The sequence below is a fragment of the Candida parapsilosis genome, contig 006139 (assembly GCF_000182765.1).
Source record: "Candida parapsilosis strain CDC317 annotated contig 006139".
NCBI lineage: Eukaryota > Fungi > Ascomycota > Pichiomycetes > Serinales > Debaryomycetaceae > Lodderomyces > Lodderomyces parapsilosis.
Genome location: NW_023503282.1, coordinates 529887 through 547375, shown reverse-complemented (window position 1 = coordinate 547375; position 17489 = coordinate 529887). Strand labels below are relative to the sequence as shown.

General features: G+C 36.8%; 8 protein-coding genes across 8 annotated transcripts; 3 read left to right on the top strand and 5 right to left on the bottom strand. All coding sequences in view use genetic code 12, as the record gives it.

The window, feature by feature from the left end:
• Nucleotides 1–56: 56 nt before the first annotated feature.
• Nucleotides 57–1778, top strand: CPAR2_502370 (uncharacterized protein; the record flags this gene model as incomplete). Its single annotated transcript, XM_036810662.1, has 1 exon — nt 57–1778. One exon carries the CDS (start codon nt 57–59, stop codon nt 1776–1778), a length of 1722 nt encoding a protein of 573 aa, XP_036667176.1.
• A 576-nt stretch (nt 1779–2354) lies between these two features.
• Nucleotides 2355–3881, bottom strand: PTH2 (Pth2p; the record flags this gene model as incomplete). Its single annotated transcript, XM_036810661.1, has 1 exon — nt 2355–3881. The coding sequence occupies one exon, from the start codon at nt 3879–3881 to the stop codon at nt 2355–2357; it is 1527 nt and encodes a 508-aa protein (XP_036667175.1).
• Nucleotides 3882–7183: 3302 nt separating this feature from the next.
• On the top strand, nt 7184–8614 carry CDC11 (septin; the record flags this gene model as incomplete). The annotated part of the gene is made up of 1 exon (XM_036810660.1): nt 7184–8614. One exon carries the CDS (start codon nt 7184–7186, stop codon nt 8612–8614), a length of 1431 nt encoding a protein of 476 aa, XP_036667174.1.
• A 1239-nt stretch (nt 8615–9853) lies between these two features.
• Nucleotides 9854–10654, top strand: CPAR2_502340 (acetate uptake transporter family protein; the record flags this gene model as incomplete). Its single annotated transcript, XM_036810659.1, has 1 exon — nt 9854–10654. The coding sequence occupies one exon, from the start codon at nt 9854–9856 to the stop codon at nt 10652–10654; it is 801 nt and encodes a 266-aa protein (XP_036667173.1).
• Nucleotides 10655–11616: 962 nt separating this feature from the next.
• CPAR2_502330 (coatomer subunit epsilon) lies at nt 11617–12561 on the bottom strand (the record flags this gene model as incomplete). Its single annotated transcript, XM_036810658.1, has 1 exon — nt 11617–12561. One exon carries the CDS (start codon nt 12559–12561, stop codon nt 11617–11619), a length of 945 nt encoding a protein of 314 aa, XP_036667172.1.
• Nucleotides 12562–12793: 232 nt separating this feature from the next.
• Nucleotides 12794–13615, bottom strand: CPAR2_502320 (uncharacterized protein; the record flags this gene model as incomplete). The annotated part of the gene is made up of 1 exon (XM_036810655.1): nt 12794–13615. The coding sequence occupies one exon, from the start codon at nt 13613–13615 to the stop codon at nt 12794–12796; it is 822 nt and encodes a 273-aa protein (XP_036667171.1).
• A 148-nt stretch (nt 13616–13763) lies between these two features.
• On the bottom strand, nt 13764–14390 carry CPAR2_502310 (uncharacterized protein; the record flags this gene model as incomplete). Its single annotated transcript, XM_036810654.1, has 1 exon — nt 13764–14390. One exon carries the CDS (start codon nt 14388–14390, stop codon nt 13764–13766), a length of 627 nt encoding a protein of 208 aa, XP_036667170.1.
• Nucleotides 14391–14749: 359 nt separating this feature from the next.
• On the bottom strand, nt 14750–17452 carry THS1 (threonine--tRNA ligase; the record flags this gene model as incomplete). Its single annotated transcript, XM_036810653.1, has 1 exon — nt 14750–17452. The coding sequence occupies one exon, from the start codon at nt 17450–17452 to the stop codon at nt 14750–14752; it is 2703 nt and encodes a 900-aa protein (XP_036667169.1).
• Between the last annotated feature and the right edge of the window lie 37 nt (nt 17453–17489).

The window sequence follows — 17489 nt, the reverse complement described above, 5'->3', positions numbered from 1 at the left end:
TTTCGCAATCACCACCAAAACTAAAACCACTTCTTCTTTGCCATCTTTCTTTACAAATGTTCAAAAAACCACCACAGGTGAAACCAGCGGCGAATATCAAATCATCCGATCGAAGGAAACTTTTATCAACAGTATGCAAGACCTACAATCTCCCTATTGATGAGATCGCCAAAGAAGGACTAGATAATCTCGTGCCACCAATCAGCAAAAAGGCAACTTTTACATCACCAGTTGACAAAAAATTAACAGGAACAATATATTTCGATTCCAATGAGATTCCAACTTGGTTTCAAACTAGAGACTCTCAATTGTACCCATCACTATTCACATGTTGGAAATGCCCTTATGTTTTACCGTTGGTGAAGACGCATGAACCTGTTATTGGAGTTTTAGGAAAGGGAGCCGATTTGATGTTACCCGGTACTATTCCTCCATTTGATAAACGAGCAGTGAAGAATGCAGTCGTTGGTATTGTCTCAAAAGAGAAGCCAAATGTGATTATGGCTGTTGGAGTGTGTCGATTGAATTTGACACAGTTTGATTATGTCGTTGGAAGATCAGGAATGGCAGTGGAGATTATCCATCATTTTGATGATGAGTTGATAAAGTTGAATAAGGAGATTGATGTAGTGATACCTGAGGAAGTGGATGCCGAATTTCCAAAAGCCGCTAAGGAAGAAGTGGTGGAAACGGGTGAAGACGAGACAACTGAGATAAACGAGGAGCCAGTCAGTAAACCCCCTGAGGCTGATTCCATTGCTGGAACAGACACAACGGGGAATGAAAACAACACCGAGATTGATGATGTTGCCGAAGAGTTGGCCCAATTGACAGCAGAGGAAGTGGATAATTTCTTTGTCAGATCATTACTTCAAACCATCAAGTTGGAAACTGTTGAATTGCCAATAAATGCATCAACATTTATGTCGTCATACATATACAAGAACTTGCCCATACTTGATTCATCCTACGCCAACATCAAAAAAACATCATGGAAAAAAACCTCCAAATACCTCAAAGCCATGGCTAAATCATCTTATTTGGAAGTCAAGGGCAAAGATGAAGATCTATCCATCATCAAACTAATGTCACGCACCAACCCCACAATCGAAAACTTTGTTCCTCACAAGATCAACAAAGTGAAGAAACCAACGTCCTCCAATTCAGATGGGGGATCCTCTTCCTCCTCAATGATGAAGATTACCACTTTATACAAACCAACTAGTAAATCACGCATGTTTTTTAATAAACTCGATGCTAGATTTGACCATTTATATACTTTACCCGAGCTACGCACCATGTTCAATGATTACATCAAATTGGCCAATTTGGTCAACCCAACGAATCCGAAACAAATTATTGTTGATGAAATTATTTCCAATCCAACAAACAAACCAAATGGCTCACAAGTTGCTCGTGACCAAATCTTTACCACTTTCTTGACCAATTTCACTCCACATTACTCAATCACATCTCAACAACATAGCCATTTGGGTAAAGGCACACCACCCAAGATTCACATTGTTACTGAAATGAAGATTGGTCGTAAAGTTATAACACGGGTTGGTAATTATGACAAGTTTTTTATCAAACAAGGGGCATTTGCTGAGGAGTTGAGAAAATTGTGTTCGGGATCAACGACTATTGTTGATGATGAACAAGTACAAGTACAAGGACCTCATGGAAATACGATTATTAATTTGTTGAAGGAAAAAGGTGTTCCGTTGGGGTGTATTGAATTTGAGGATAAAGTAAAGAAGAAAAAAAAGAGAAGCTAGTGGGTGATGGTATATTAATTTATACAGTAAAAAATATGTTTTGAAGGTGATGTTTCTGTACTCGCAGTCTTTTCTGACTTTGTCATTAAACGATGTATTATATTACAATAGGCGTGCACTCTTTATGTTGTTCTTCCCGTGATGAAGCTTCATATGAAAAAATGTTGTGATTATCAAGGTATTAGAAGGCCCAAGTGAAGATATTTTTAGTGTTAATTAAGTTTGTCGGTTCTGTTGTAGAGAAAATCGTATATCGATACTTTTGTGACAAAAAAAAAAAAAAGAAAAGTCTCTTGCATCAAGTTTTGTGTAATAATTTACTGCCTTCATTAAGAAACTCAAATTTTTTGGCATTGGATTTCTAAAAAAGCTTATACGCAACCGCAAAAGGTGGTGGATTATAGGGGATAGAGATCATCAACTCTATTGAGATCTATTTATTTCAAAAAACTCAACATTCGCATATACATGTATATACTTTATTCACAGTTGAAAGCAAATGAAAATCCATTAAATTTAGTGCGCAACACGCTATTGTTACGCTAAACGTAAACATCACCACTTACAGAACTGATTTCATTTCAAAAACCCTTTATTCAAAATATCAACAATTTGTAAATCACAACGTTTGATGTAATCATAGTTGTTCAACTTCAGTTGAAAATTGCTTGTGGGTGACTCAGTGGTGGCAGTCGAATAGAAAGATGGATGTGGATGTGGAGGAGCGACGGGAGCTGCTCCTGGTGATTGTTGTTGTTGTTGTTGTTGTTGTTGTTGTTGTTGTTGTGGCAAGGTTGCAAATTGAGGAGCGAGTTGGAAAATGGGTGTTGCGCTATTCGTCGATGCAGTGGTTGTTGGAATTGCATAGTTTGGGTAGTTAGTGTATGGATGCGATGCAGGTCCAGATGCGTGTCCAGATCCATGTGCAGATAGAGTTGTTGTTGTTGGTGCCAGTGGCAGTTGATGACTATAGCTGTTTAGTGCCTCTTGAAGATGGGTATAAGTAGGAACAGTTTGATTTGAAGAGTTGAATTGATTTTGTTGTTGTTGCTGTTGTTGTTCCAGTGACGTTGAGTCATTAATTCCAATTGGTCCAATATTAATGTTATTAGGTGTCGATCTATTCGATCGTTCTACTTCATCATCATTATCTTCTTCTTCTTCTTCTTCTTCCTCTCTCGATGAATAATCAGCATCTTTGAATAACGATGATGGAGTAGCTGGTGTATTTGGTATTGTTGTAGCGGCAGTAGTGGTAGTTGTACTTGGGAACCCACCACGAAGACTCTTTGGTATTGCTTGTAGTGTATGAGTAGGATAGATATCATTAGAGAGTGGCAATTTGTTCAATTTAGGATCATGCGATGGTATACACACAATGTATCCATCTTCATAATCTTCGTGTAGCAACTGTTGTTGTTGTTGTTGTTGTTGTTGTTGTTGTAGCAGTTGTAGTTGTCCTGAATTTGAAATTGAAGCTGATACTGGATATGAGAATGAGTTTGGTGTAATGTTGTCTGAATTTTGCAACAACTTGCGTTTCTTCAACACCCTGTTGACGTCGGCATCACCATCATCATCATCGCTTCCACCACTATTTTCTGGAGCAATACCAGTAGTAGGGGTATTCAACTTCAGCTGGTTGTTATTGTATTTTACCCCACGATTAGGTCTATAGTAAGAAATCAAATGAAATCGTTGACCATCTTTGGTATTCAAACTAAAAGATTGCTTAATCAATCCATTAATTTCTGGCGTCTTTGTACTCTTGTTGATTTCGCGATACTGCAAGAAATTACCAAATATGACTTTTGACGCTGACCATAATTTACCGTCTGTCCACCGTTTCATACCACTCTTGGTTTCATTCCAAATGAATATACTATTAGGTTTGATCAACTTCAGTCGTTCAAATGTGGTTAATCGACGATCTATTGTAGGGAGGATATTGAGCCTGCATGCTTCTACTAGTAACATTGCATCGTATAAAGTGTATACTCTACCGAAATACGTAACTTGGTTGATTGTAGGTGGAAGAATTGTAGCATTGGAGTTTGATGATGTTGTTGGTGGAGGAGGTTGAAATTTAGTAGGTTGTGTCATGGAGGAAGAGATTCAGTAGTGTATGTAATTGGGAATGGTTTAAAGTGTAATAAGGAGGGAGGTTGTTGATATTTAGTAGTAGTGGTGGTGAGTTTTTGATATGTTTATACCAATATGAGTGAAAAATTCCTTTTTTTTATGATGAAGATAATATTATTTATAGGGTGTCTGTGTGGGTGGGTGTGTTAGTGTGTGTGATTTGGGAATCAGTTAATAAGGAAATAGAAACGAAACCTGTTAATGATGGGATGTGGGTAATAACAATAACAATAATAATAATAATGTTAAGTATGAAATGTGTTTATAATATCGAAGTGTTGTTGTTGTTGTTGTTGTCTGTTATTTTGTTGAAGGAAAAAGAAAGTAAAAGGGTTTTATATGAAAACTCATATTGGGAATAATTAAACGCTAACAATTGTCTTATATTATGTTATATTATATTATATTATATTTGGCGTCAACTTTAGTTAAGTTTGAAATAAATTAAAGTTAAAGTATTGTGTAACTTTTCTATATGCTTAAACCCAACAACAACAACCAAAAGAAAAAAAAAAATAAAGAGTAAACAACAATGAAATAATAGCATTAACCCCTATGAGAGCAGGTAGTACAAAAGCATATGTGTATGACTGAAATTTCAAAAAATAGACAAAAAGACAAGAACATAGCAGTAACGTAATTACTGAATTACTGATGAATGATAAGTTTTTGATTATGAAGTTGTTAATAATACAACAGTATAGTAGACAAAGAAAGTGTTGCGTGAACAAACTAAAAGAAAAGACTTCTTTTGACTTAAAATGAGATCGAAATTGTATACATGGACTTTACTAAAATACGAACTTTGATTAGTCAACAATCCTAAACTGAAGCAGGAAAGTGGAGAAGAGCGTAGCAGTAGCAACAGTTGCAGCAGAATCGGTTACACGCCCTCTTTCAACCGGTTTTGATACGTTTCTAATCAGTTACTCTACTATGCCACACTACCTATTTGAAGAAGCCAATTATGTATCCAAGATATAGTTACATACTGAATATATACACGTATATAAAAAGGTAGTGTATATGTGCTCAGAACAAAAATTGCCTAATTTAAAGCACTTTCTTTTTTTTTTTTTGGTTCTTCTTCTGTTGCAATTTCTTTTTCTCTTTCACTTACTTCTGAAAAGTCGTGTACAATTGTCGTAAGATTATTTGTGTCTGTTTTGATTTATATTGAGAAGAAGAACAAGGAGTCATAGATAGATCAATTTCCTTCCCCCCTCCCTTGTTGCTCATCACGTTGTAACCACAGACAATCTCTTTTGAAACATCTAATGGTGAGGAAGAACCTTTTAGCATTGCCTTTCCTGCCCACATACTTTTCACTTCAATTTTAAAAGGGGGGGTATTTCAGTATTAGTTATGTGTTCATTCTCTATTTCTAGTTTTGTGTCTATTGCTATAAGAGGACTCTTTTGTTTGCACCTCTGTTCTCCATTTTTTTACTCTCACCACTAAAAACCACTCTTTCTTAATAAATGATGACCGGTAGTTATCTTTTCTATTCATTTCTATTTGATTACTAGTGTTTGGAATCACACTCAATATACACTACGGAGTTAAACGACTTCTTCTTCTTCTTCTTCTTCTTTGTGACAAATTAGACAGCAAAAAAAAAAAAAAAAAAAAAAAAAAAGACAATAAAACCTTGTTGCATAAACACACAGATGTTCTTTTAATATTAGATGAGCTAGCAAAATGATCTAAGTCCAGGTGTCTAGGATAACAACCGAAACTAACTATCAAGCCCTTCTCATATGAGTTTTCTACATTCAAATTCTCATCTTTCTAATACTCTTCTTGCCTCATTTTTTTCTGTTTTTGATTCTTTCTTTTCAGTTTTTGTAACTCAAAAGAATGAAAAATAGCTAGACATTTTTAAATAAGCATAAGTCATGGTATGGTTGCTATACATTCACATGCCTTCATCCTTACACTCAGTCGACCACCTTCCAATCTTGTCTTAGCAACCTTCATCCCTTTTGGAAAGTGGAAATAGCTTCTTCAGTTGCCTAACACAATTACACATCATTTAACGAAACAAATAATACAATTCTAGAAGGAGAAAAGACGTGTGTTGCACAATTTAAAGTTTTGTTACGAAGATACACAAAAAGGAAGGCTTTTCATGGTAGTGTCGAGTTGGCAAAAATTGTTCAAACCTCTGCCAACTATGTATACAAATGCGATTCAGAAACATAAAAGAAAAAGGTCATTTGATGGGCGCTCTCTCCTTCAGTAGTAACTTGAGATCAGCGATTCCTCTATTGAAGTTTCAGTTAAAAGGAGACTAATTAAGAAGTGCTCCTAAATCTCGCAATCGCTGATAAACAGTTTCAGTTCCCTCCCTCTCTGAGAATTATCTTGTGGCCCCCAATTACAGAAAACTTGCCTGTAGATCTAGCCAGCTGCAAGTCACCGAAAACTTCGTCGTTAGGCTCACCTTCAAACTATTGCTTTTCGAGATGATAGTCATCATCATCATCAAATCCGAATTGAATTTCGTAAGATTAGAAACTATTCTATGATTTTGATACCAAAAAATAAAATATCCACATCAGTCAATATCCAACGAAAGAGATCTGAATTGAGGCTATGAAGTAGACTAGCTCTTACGAACCATCACTATCAAGGTATCGTAATCATAAACATCTCTATTCGACAACGGTTTAATGTTTGTCAAAGATTTGAGTAGCATTCTTACGTAAGTACACATCACTCCAGCTGCAAAATTCACCCAGAGGAGGTTACTGCAACAGTGAGTTCAAGCGTAACCTCTCCACTCCGTCTCAATGGCGTTTCTTATTTCACAAACAAGCTCGTGTTTGGCATCCGTTGTGGTTGTCAGATATAGAGCACGACACAACAATAATTGTTGCGACACGACAAACAATTTAAATTCACAACTGAAACTTTGACAACAGAATCTTTTCGTCAACACCAGACACACACTTAGTGATAACGCACGTAATAGACTATTTATGCAGGGCACACCCTATGGCATCTACTATAAACCAACTCATCTAGATCTCATGACTTTATTCTAGTGTGTGGTGTATCACAATCTTTCTTGCACTCACACACCCCTGACGCGATCTTAAAAAAAAAAAAAAAAAAACCAGTCAATTTTTTCTTTGTTCTTCTTACACGAAAGCAGATCAAAAAAGAACAAAACACCTCACCACCAAAACAAAACTTCAACTTTGATTAATTTTTTTTTTACAACCAACATTCCCACATAGATCTCTTACCACCAAACTATGAACTACTCCATAGACAACAACGTATCCTCATCAGCATTGAGAAAGAGGAAGATCCTCAAAAAATCAATCAACTTTTCCATTATGATTGTTGGTGAGAGTGGCTTAGGTAGATCAACATTGATAAACACATTATGTGGTGGTAACTCAATTGTCCCTACATCATCCACGATAAATGAAGACCCATATACCAAAAAATTGACTTTGAGGCATGAAAATGTCGAATTAGAAGACAATGATGGCCACAAGATTAGTCTTAATATTATTGATACCCCCAATTTTGCCAATCAAATCAATTGCGGTGAAGATTTTCGCGTCATTGTTGATTTTATCCGTCACCAATTTGATGAAGTATTATTGGAGGAATCGAGAGTTAAACGTAATCCAAGGTTCAAAGATGGAAGAATTCATATATTGATTTATCTTGTTAACCCCACTGGCCATGGATTATCGGAAATTGATGTTAAATTTTTGAAACATGTCAACAACTTGGTTAACATAATACCAGTTATTGCTAAAGCTGATTCTTTAACTAGAGAGGAATTACAATTGAACAAGAGGTTGATTTTGGAGGATTTAAACAATTATGACATCAATTATTATCGATTCAATGAATATGAATATGAAAAGGATTATATTGATGATGAAATTATTGAGTATAACAAATATTTGAATTCATTGTTACCATTTGCCATTATTGGAGCTAATGAGTACAAAAGAAATTTGAATTTTTCAAATCCCAAAACTGGAGAACCCAATCAGGGCGGTGAAGACGAAGATGACGATTCCGAAGAGATTATAAAATTGCGCGTTTTGCACAAGGACTTGAAACCTATAAATGTTGACAACCCCGACACCAATGATTTCACAATTTTGAAAAATGTCTTGTTGATCACCCATTTGAATGAGTTTAAAGACATCACTCATGATCAAATTTACGAAAATTATAGAACTGAAGCATTATCAGGTAAACAATTCCATTACATGAATAACAACAACTCTGAGGATGGAAGTTACAACACATACAATAGCAGTAGCCACAATTTAGCTGATAGTCAATATGGTAATGGAAGCAATGGTCATGGAACAAATGGAAGTGGAATACACAATCATAATCATAATACTTCTCATGGATCGCATTATGACAAATCATTTAATGGTAATGGTAATGGCAATGGTAATGGCAATGGCACCGATGTGGGTGCCTCTACTGGTAATGGAGGTGGATCTGATTACTTGTTGAAAGAAGAACAGATTAAATTGGAGGAAGAACGATTGAAAAAATTTGAAGAACGTGTTCATCAGGATTTAATTACAAAGAGACAAGAATTATTGGATCGAGAAAATGAGTTGAAGGAAATTGAGAAAAGATTACTTGCCGAAGGATTGAAGTTGAATGAACATGGAGAAGTTGTTAAAGTAGAGGATTAGGAAGGGAAAAAAGAGCTAGGAGTTGTGATTAAATAGTACCATGTATTGTTATCCAAATGGGTTTTGGTTTTCACTTTTTACCGTCTCATACAATCGCGTAAAGTTGTCGTTTGATCGATGAAAAGAGTGTAGTGTGATCCACAAAACATGGCATTTGGGCCTTTTTTTTTTTTTTTTTTTTTATTTTTTTTCACTTTAATTATCACATCTTTAATAAGCAAATTCAACCACAATCAGATAATCGTTACAAAGTCGTCCATGAACTAAGTTGCGTGCATCCTTCGCAATAAAACCCAAGATCTCTTGATTTAACAAAGAACAGTTCATAGTTAGATCCCCACTACTTTGAGTTTTGGTGCTCATGCTCAAAGGTTTGGAGGTTCGTTTTTATAAAGCAGCAATCAATACACAATGTAACCTACGCAGATATTAATTGTGCAATCGTTCAGTCTAGTCAAAGCCCTCTTCAATTGTTCGGCTCACCAAGACTCACAATACACACACAAAAAACATGATACTCTCTCAAACATGGTGATTTGCCCCACCAAATCATCCGACTTCACCGCAACACCGCCGAGTATTCAGCTTCACCATCCCGAGTAGTCTTAAAAAAACATCTCGGACTTGTAGCAAACGCCGATCCTTAGAAACCACATAACCGACCCACCCCCACAAATCAGTCCCCCCCCCCGGAGTTTGCGAGTTTGCGAGGTTGCGAGAGTTTTCTTTGTAAATTTGTTTTTTTTTTTTGATTGGCAACCCCACATAAACGTTTGGTGATATATTCAGCTTCAGCTCATTGGATGACTTTGGTGTTACACATCATTCGGTTTTGTTTGTAAAGTTTTACCCTTGGTGCATAAATGCCTTCCCCAATTGCCGTTTTTGGTAGGGTAAGAACAATAAGAACAACCCAAAACCTGAGAAACAAGAAAAAGACAAACAGAAAAAAAAAGAAAAAAAGTCCTCCAATTTTATTCACAAACACAAACAGAAGAACCTCCCATATAAAAACAAGGCAAAAATTTTGTTGAATCTCTAGAAATTGTGTATGTTGGTTGGGTTAAAGCTAAAAGGTTACACAATGGGAAAACACTGGAAAGTGGATGAAACTCCGAAGGGAGTAATGTAACAAACCGACAAAGAAATTTTCTGCTCTGATGCTATATAAAAGGGAAAGCTGTTTACCCCAGACTTTGTTTTCAGTTTAGTTGATCATACACAACTATACCTACAAACATGTCATCAACCTCATCACAACATTCAGGAAAAGTAGGTGTTGCTTCCAAAGACAGCGACCAACACCACCACGACCACGACAAAGTTTCAAGAGTTCATATTCATGGCAATGGAGGCGAATTTGTCACCATCAATGGACACAAATATTACCGTCATGAGTTGATGTCAGCATTCGGTGGTACTTTAAACCCAGGTGTGAGCCCAAATCCCACAATCAATATGAATCCTGCTCCTGTTGGATTGTGTGGTTTCGCTTTGACGACGTTTGTTTTGAGTTTGTACAATGCGCAAGCCATGGGTATCATGCTTCCAAATGTCGTTGTGTCATTGGCTTGCATGTACGGAGGAACGGTTCAATTCTTGGCTGGTCTTTTGGAGTTTGCCACTGGTAACACTTTTGGTTTCACTGCTTTGACTTCATATGGTGCCTTTTGGATAAGTTATGCCGCTATATTTATTGAAGCTTTTGGAATCGAAGAAGCTTATGCCAACACTGATCAAATGGAAAATGCCGTGGGTTTTTTTTTAATTGGATGGGCGATTTTTACATTGATTTTGGTGTTGAATACAGTCAAGTCAACAGTTGCATTTTTCCTTTTGTTTTTCTTTTTATTCGTTACGTATTTATTATTAGCAGGTGGTGCATTTTCCGGCCGTGTTGGAGTGACTCGTGCTGGAGGTGTCTTTGGAGTGATTACTGCTATTATCGCTTGGTATAATGCTTTCGCTGGTACTGCCAATAAGACAAACTCATATATTGTTGCTCATCCTATTCAATTACCAGTGTTCAAGAGAGATTAATTGGGAAAAGTGAGTACGCTCTTTGCTTTGTGGGATAGTGGATGGAAATCACAGTTGACAGTATTTAATTAATTGTAATTAATTTTCAGAACAGTTGTAGATACATCCACGTCTCTTTTGGGTTCGGCGCACTGGATGCAACTGCGGTAAGTATAACTCAATCTCTGGCGCAATTGGCGTAGAAAAACCCAATCACGCATTGAATTGATTGAGTTAGAGTTGGCAAAAGTCTATATTGCAACACAGTCATATGAAATACAATACAATTAAACAAAGAACCACATAATAAGATGCTACGAGTGACTCGCCTCAACTACAAGTTCCCCGCTAACCCAGATTCACAAAATTAGAAAAACTCAACCTCAAAAAAACACATTAGAACAATTCATCACATCGTTACCCAATTACTTTGACACGGAACGAATACAGACAAGCTCAGACTTCCATCAAACATTTGTTACCAAAAATCGGAAGCACCCTACTCTCCTTTTAAAGCGAAGCATGCTTTTGAAGCTCGGACTTGTGGCCGTTCTTAATCTATAACCATTGATGTAAATGGGAATGGAGTTGAGAGCAGTATTTCAAACTCTGCTTCCACATTAACTTCAAAGTGCCAGATAGTAATTGATGTAACTCTTTGTATTTTAGATGATTTTGAGCAATCATCCAACACACAAATGGTGATTAAAAAAACCAAACGACTTGAAACAGATCAAAACTTTGGATATTCGATTGTTTCCCGTGATGAGGTTTCGCATCAATTTACCCTACGCAGTGAAACAACAAATTCAACCAGCACATCCAAGGAACCGAAAATATCATCGCAGACATTCTTTCACGATTCATGGATGATGTGTTTTCAAAATTTGACGACATGATTTTTCGTTAAGAAATTTTAGTTTCCAATAAAGGAGAAAGAAAAAAAGACGTATACTTTGCCTCACTGTAACTGTATACTTCCTCTATACAGTTTGGTACTTTGCAACAATGGCATCAAATACTTCATTCTTTGACTCTTCGTCCTTGATTAACTCATGCTCGGCATTCACTCTCTTCAACTCTACCAACAACTCATTGGTTCCTTGTCCGTAATTAACCAATCTATCCAATGTAATTTGATTAGCAATCAAATCAGCACTCTTTTCGTTAGTCAATGTTGATATTTGATCCAAAATTTCTTGTGCTTCAGGGTAATGTTTCAACTGTAAAGTCAATACCAATAACACTGTCAAATTGTGGACTTTACCCTTGACGTCTTCATCACTATAACTATTACTTAAAACTTCATCGTAAAGTGAATAACTATTATTGACGTTATCGGTTCCATTTTGAATACTAATGTACCAGCTCTCGATGATTTGATAGATGATATTGTCACGAGAGAAATCAGGAAACAGATTCAATACTTTAAAAATAGCAGTAGCTTGTTTAAAGTTACCTTTGATAAAGTACAACTGAATCAAGGTTAAAAACACTTCAATTTCGTTGTATTTTTGCAAATTGTTCAACTTGTCAATGTAATCAGTAAGAAACTTGATACTTTGATCAATATCTTTGGCAAATTTGACCAAGTAAAGTGATGTCAATATAGCTTGCAATTCAAATTTAGCTTGTTTTAAATCCTCAAAATAAGTTGAATCGTCAGTTCCAAAATCATGCAAATCGTTCCATGCTTGTAGCAATTGGAAAAACCCTTCATTATCAGGAAACCTAGTTTTACCTTGTTCTATCAATTGCGACGCATCTTGGTCCAAAGCTACTGTTGATCTAATCTGAAATTCCAATACCTTTAATTGATTCTCTTCGGAAAATTCCTCAAGCGAATAAGATTTAACTTTGTGGTATTGGTTGGTGTAAAATTGATACCTAATGGTATATAGTTCACCAGAGTCGGAAAAGGCGTCCATTGTAGATTACGTAGTGATGTTGGTATTCGACTGGAGTTGTCGCTTTGTTGTCAAGTATTGGAATTTTGAGAGTTCTTTTTTTTTTTTTCCAACAATGCGCTACCGCCCAATATTCTCATTTACTCAACGCGTGAACTTGTATAAAACCAGTCTAGAAAGCTACGTGTCTTCAAGAGGCACTTGAAGGGATATGCCTTTGGCTATAAACAGATTATTTTTTACTTTAGATATTCTACTTACCACCTCTGATTCTGTCCCATGCTGATATTTGTGTAGACGATTCTTGTGGGTCATGCACTGAAACGTCTCCATTATAACTACCACCAAAAGGCTGCGCTTGTGGCAGTTTCGGTTCTTCGTCTTCAGTCACGTCAAACCCATTGGCCAATCTAATCTTGTCCCAATGGGACAAATTGTGATGGTCATTAAGACCAACACTATTGACAAAATTTGCACCACCATCTCTCTGATGATATTCCTTCTCTTTGTAAACTTGTGGATCAAAGCTCACCTTATCTGGACTTGGTTCAATTATTCTTCTTGCTTTGGGGTCAACCGTCACTGTTCTTGGATCTTGTAATTTGTATTTCGGATCCTTTGATGATTTCAAGTAGTAATAATAAAAAGCGCCAACGTTGTGCCATTCCATGTGTTTCCAAGCATCCAACTGCGGCCCATTAAGCTCACCACTAGTGATTTTGTCATTGAAACTTTTCCGCTGTACAATTGTACTAACAACCATCATGTTGGCAAGACCAAGGAAAAATGACAAGAACGGTTTCTGGATAAATGAAAGTTTCGAAGGCGTTTGTTTCTTGATTAATTTGTAGTATATAGTAGGCGTGATAAGTCCAATCATACCAGCTGAGTAGCCAATAAGATTGTTGGATACAAGAACCGATTGTAATTCTTGCTTTAGCTTCAACCTGTCTTCTGGGGTCAACTTGCTATCGGCTTCATAAAAGTCAATGCTCGCCTGAAATTGCTCTGGAGATAGCCGCGACTTCAAGTAGTTGTATTCCGTAGGATTGGCATCTGTGTTGCGGTCAGTCATGGTGTTTGGTTGTGCACTATTGCTTGTGGAGTTGGGTGGAGTCGGGTGAAGTCGGCTTTTTTTTTTCTCTTCTGAAAAGCAGAATCGATTAGTATAGAACATTTAAGCAAAACATCTTTTAATTACAATCTATATCATCAACTACACATCACTTGCTGATATCCAAACCATGGTGCATCTTTAACTTATCCCAGGTACTCAAGGGGTACTTGTGGACTTGAGAATCAGTGTGACCCAATCCAATGGTATCAGTAAAGTGACCCGTTTGTTTAGCATCAATCAATGCTTCATCAGAACAAGTTCTTGGGTCTCTAATGATAAACATTGGATTGAAGGTTGTTCTGAGGTAATACAATGTGTATGCACCAGCATTTTGGTAGCTCATGTTCTTCCAAACATTGGCGACATTAGTGTTTGGGAAATTTGCTGGGTTCTTTTTAGTTTTGTTGAAAAAGTACTTTCCTGAATAATAGTTACCAGCAATCAATGTACCAAATCCAAAACATAAAGACAAGAATGGATATTGAATCAAAAAGAATGGGGTCGGGGTGATGAGTGGCTTTTTAATGAGTCTAATGTAAACAGTTGGACTAAAGAACCCCAACATACCAGTGGTATAACCAACAAGGTTCGATTTGATTGAGATTTTTTGCAATTGAACAGCAATTGTTTCTCTATCCTTATGATCTAATCTCTGATCAGCTTCATAAAAGTTGATACATTTTTGAAATTGTTCTGGAGTGGGAATGTTTTGCAAAGGGTTCGAAGTTGACATTTTGAGGCTAATTGATGACAGGTTTGAAAAAGAAGAATTTAGGCGAATGATTAATTGGGTTATTCAATTGATGCACAGATGAAGCAAAACGAGTCTATATATGTAGTCTATTTTTTATAATAAATCTTTGCATTACACTCAGCGCAAACTGAAATGACCCTTTTCGAATCTTCTAAGAAGGAATTGCCAAAACTGCACGATTACGTAAGGTACGCAAAAAAATTGAATTGCTAAAATTATGCACCAACACTTAAATAAAAATGACAAAGAGAATTGATTATTCCAGTCCTTTCCCATAAAGTTCAATCTTTTACAAAATCTCTTCATCACTCACTAATATCCCATTCACTTCTATCTACCTATAATTTGTTGTCTGATCTTTTTTCTTCTCTAAGCTTAACCAACAGTTGAATAACAGAATCAACAGAAACCATTGGATTCTTACCTTGCTCTTCAGTGATATCTCTGTTTCTAATGTTTACGCTGTAGTTCTCCTCTTCTTCGGCACCAACAATGAAGATGAAATTGTATTGCATCAATTGTCCAGATCTAACCTTCTTTGGTAATGTGTTACCACTAACGTCAACATCACAGTAGAAAAAGTATTCATCGTTAAACAACTTCTTTAATTTTTCAGCGTAATCATAGTATTTTGGACTGACTGGAACAATAAGAATTTGTCTTGGTGACAACCAGAATGGCCATTTACCTTTGTAATGCTCGGTCAAAATAGCAGTCATTCTTTCGACTGAGCCCAAAATGGCTCTATGAATCATGACTGGACGTTCAGTAGCACTATTGCTTTCAGATCTGTACTCCAACTCAAATCTGGAAGGCAATTGGAAATCAAGTTGAATTGTTGCACATTGAAACCATCTCTTCAAGGCATCACTTATCATAATATCGATCTTTGGACCATAAAAAGCACCATCACCAGGATTCAACTCCCATTTACCTTCACCCAAAAAGTCATTCAAAGCACCTTCCAACTTCTTCTCAGCAGAATTCCAAGTTTCAATATCACCAACAAACTTTTCAGGCCTGGTTGACAATTCCATCTTGAATTCGAAACCGAAAATACCATACATCTTTTTCAACAAGTCAAAAACTCCTGCAATTTCGGTACCAATTTGATCAGGTGTGCAGAAAATATGAGCGTCATCTTGTTGGAAACGACGAACTCTTGTTAATCCAGATAACGCACCGGAAAATTCATTTCTGTGGAGAACACCAAAATCAGCAACACGCCATGGCAATTCACGGTATGAACGTTCTCTTGATTTGAAAAGTATACAATGGCCGGGACAGTTTCCAATAACAACTGGTTTTGATGCACAAACAACGTTCCCACTAGTATCACGGTGTACTCTATGGGCGACAATCAATCCAGTTGGAACAGTGACACACCAAACTCTTCCCTGGTAGTCGCCAACAGCTCTAATTTCGGTGGTTGAGTTCAAGGTAGTATTGACAAAGGCATGCGCTGAAGAAGCAGATTCTTCAGCAGCAACAAGAAATCCATATTTTGAATCTTTTTGCAACAATTCACGAGCTGGAACCTTCTTGAATGGGGCTTCACGAGATTCTGCATTTTGTTGAACATACATGTCGTGGTCTTCAGTAACTAACAAGGATACTCCACTCTTGTCTCCACTTGAAGCAATATCGTAGTTTGCAAATTCCACCATCTTGTGGTTGGCTGAATCTTTGACAATAAAATTTGAGGCTTTGGAGTATTGGATTTGTTTAGATTCTGGGTCATATGTTGCAAAATTTACATCCTTCCAATTGGATTCAATTTCATTGAGAAACAAGAAACCCTTGTCAGTTTGGATTCTCATATCTTCACTCAAACAGTTCATTGGTTTCAACCCAAAAGTTTCTTTCTCAACTTCAAATGAAAACATATTTTCTTTATAGTTTTGCCAATGACCAGACGTTTCCCATAATTTGGTAGCATACATGTTTGGAGTGATAACTTCTTCATATCCTCTCTTTCTGTATTCAATTCTTAATGTGTCCACCAAGGTGTTGTAAATTCTGGTACCATGAGGTAACCACATTGCCGAACCTGGCGATACATCATTAAAAAAAAACAACTCTTGGTCACGACCAATCTTTCTATGGTCTCTTTCAGCAGCCTCTTTCAAAAATTGTAAATGTTCAGTCATCAACTTCTTGTCAGGGAATGAAATACCATAGACTCTTTGCAATGAGTCATTCTTAGCATCACCGAGGAAATATGAACTGGAATTCTTCAACACCTTCATTGCCTTAATTCTTCCTGAATGGGGGATATGAGGACCAACACATAAATCAATCAATGGGCCGCATCTGTATACAGTTGTTGATGTGCCATCTGGAATCTTGTCCTTGATAAATTGAACTTTATACTTGTTGTAATGAAACATTTTCAACAAATCCTCCTTGGTCATTTCCAATCTGTCAAATTTTTGCTTCTCTTTAATAGCTTTGGTGGCAATTGTTTCCAAACTACCGAAATCAGCCTGGTTAACGAATGTGGTTCCATCATTGATTGACATGTCGTAAAAGAACCCATCATCAGTTGGGGGACCATGAGACAAGTGACATCCATAATGACACTCACAGGCTTCACCCAAAATGTGTGCCGACGAGTGCCAGAAAACTGCTTTACCTTCAGGATGCTCAAAATCTAAAAATTCCAAAGTGGCATCACCTTCTAAAGGACGTGGCATATCCCAAAGTTTCCCATTGACTTTTGAAATGACTTGTCTTTCGGCAAAAGATTTACCAATAGAGTTGGCAATATCCATTGGTGAAGTCTCATAGGAAGTTCCTTCCTTGACGCTTCCATCCTTCAAAGTAATCTGGATAGGCTTCTTTTCCTTGGCTGCAATTTCTGCATCGTATTTAGCCTTTAATTCGTCAAACAATTTAATTCTCTCTTCGAGAAATGCTGGTTGGGGCTCCAAGTACAATGGTGAGCTCGATTGTTGAGATCGCTTTTTGTCCTTCTTATTGTTTTGTCCTTTGTTATCCTTAACAGATAACTTTTCGACTTTATCAGCTACTTCAGACATCTTCGTCGTGGGTGTGGATAGTTTGATTGAGTCAACC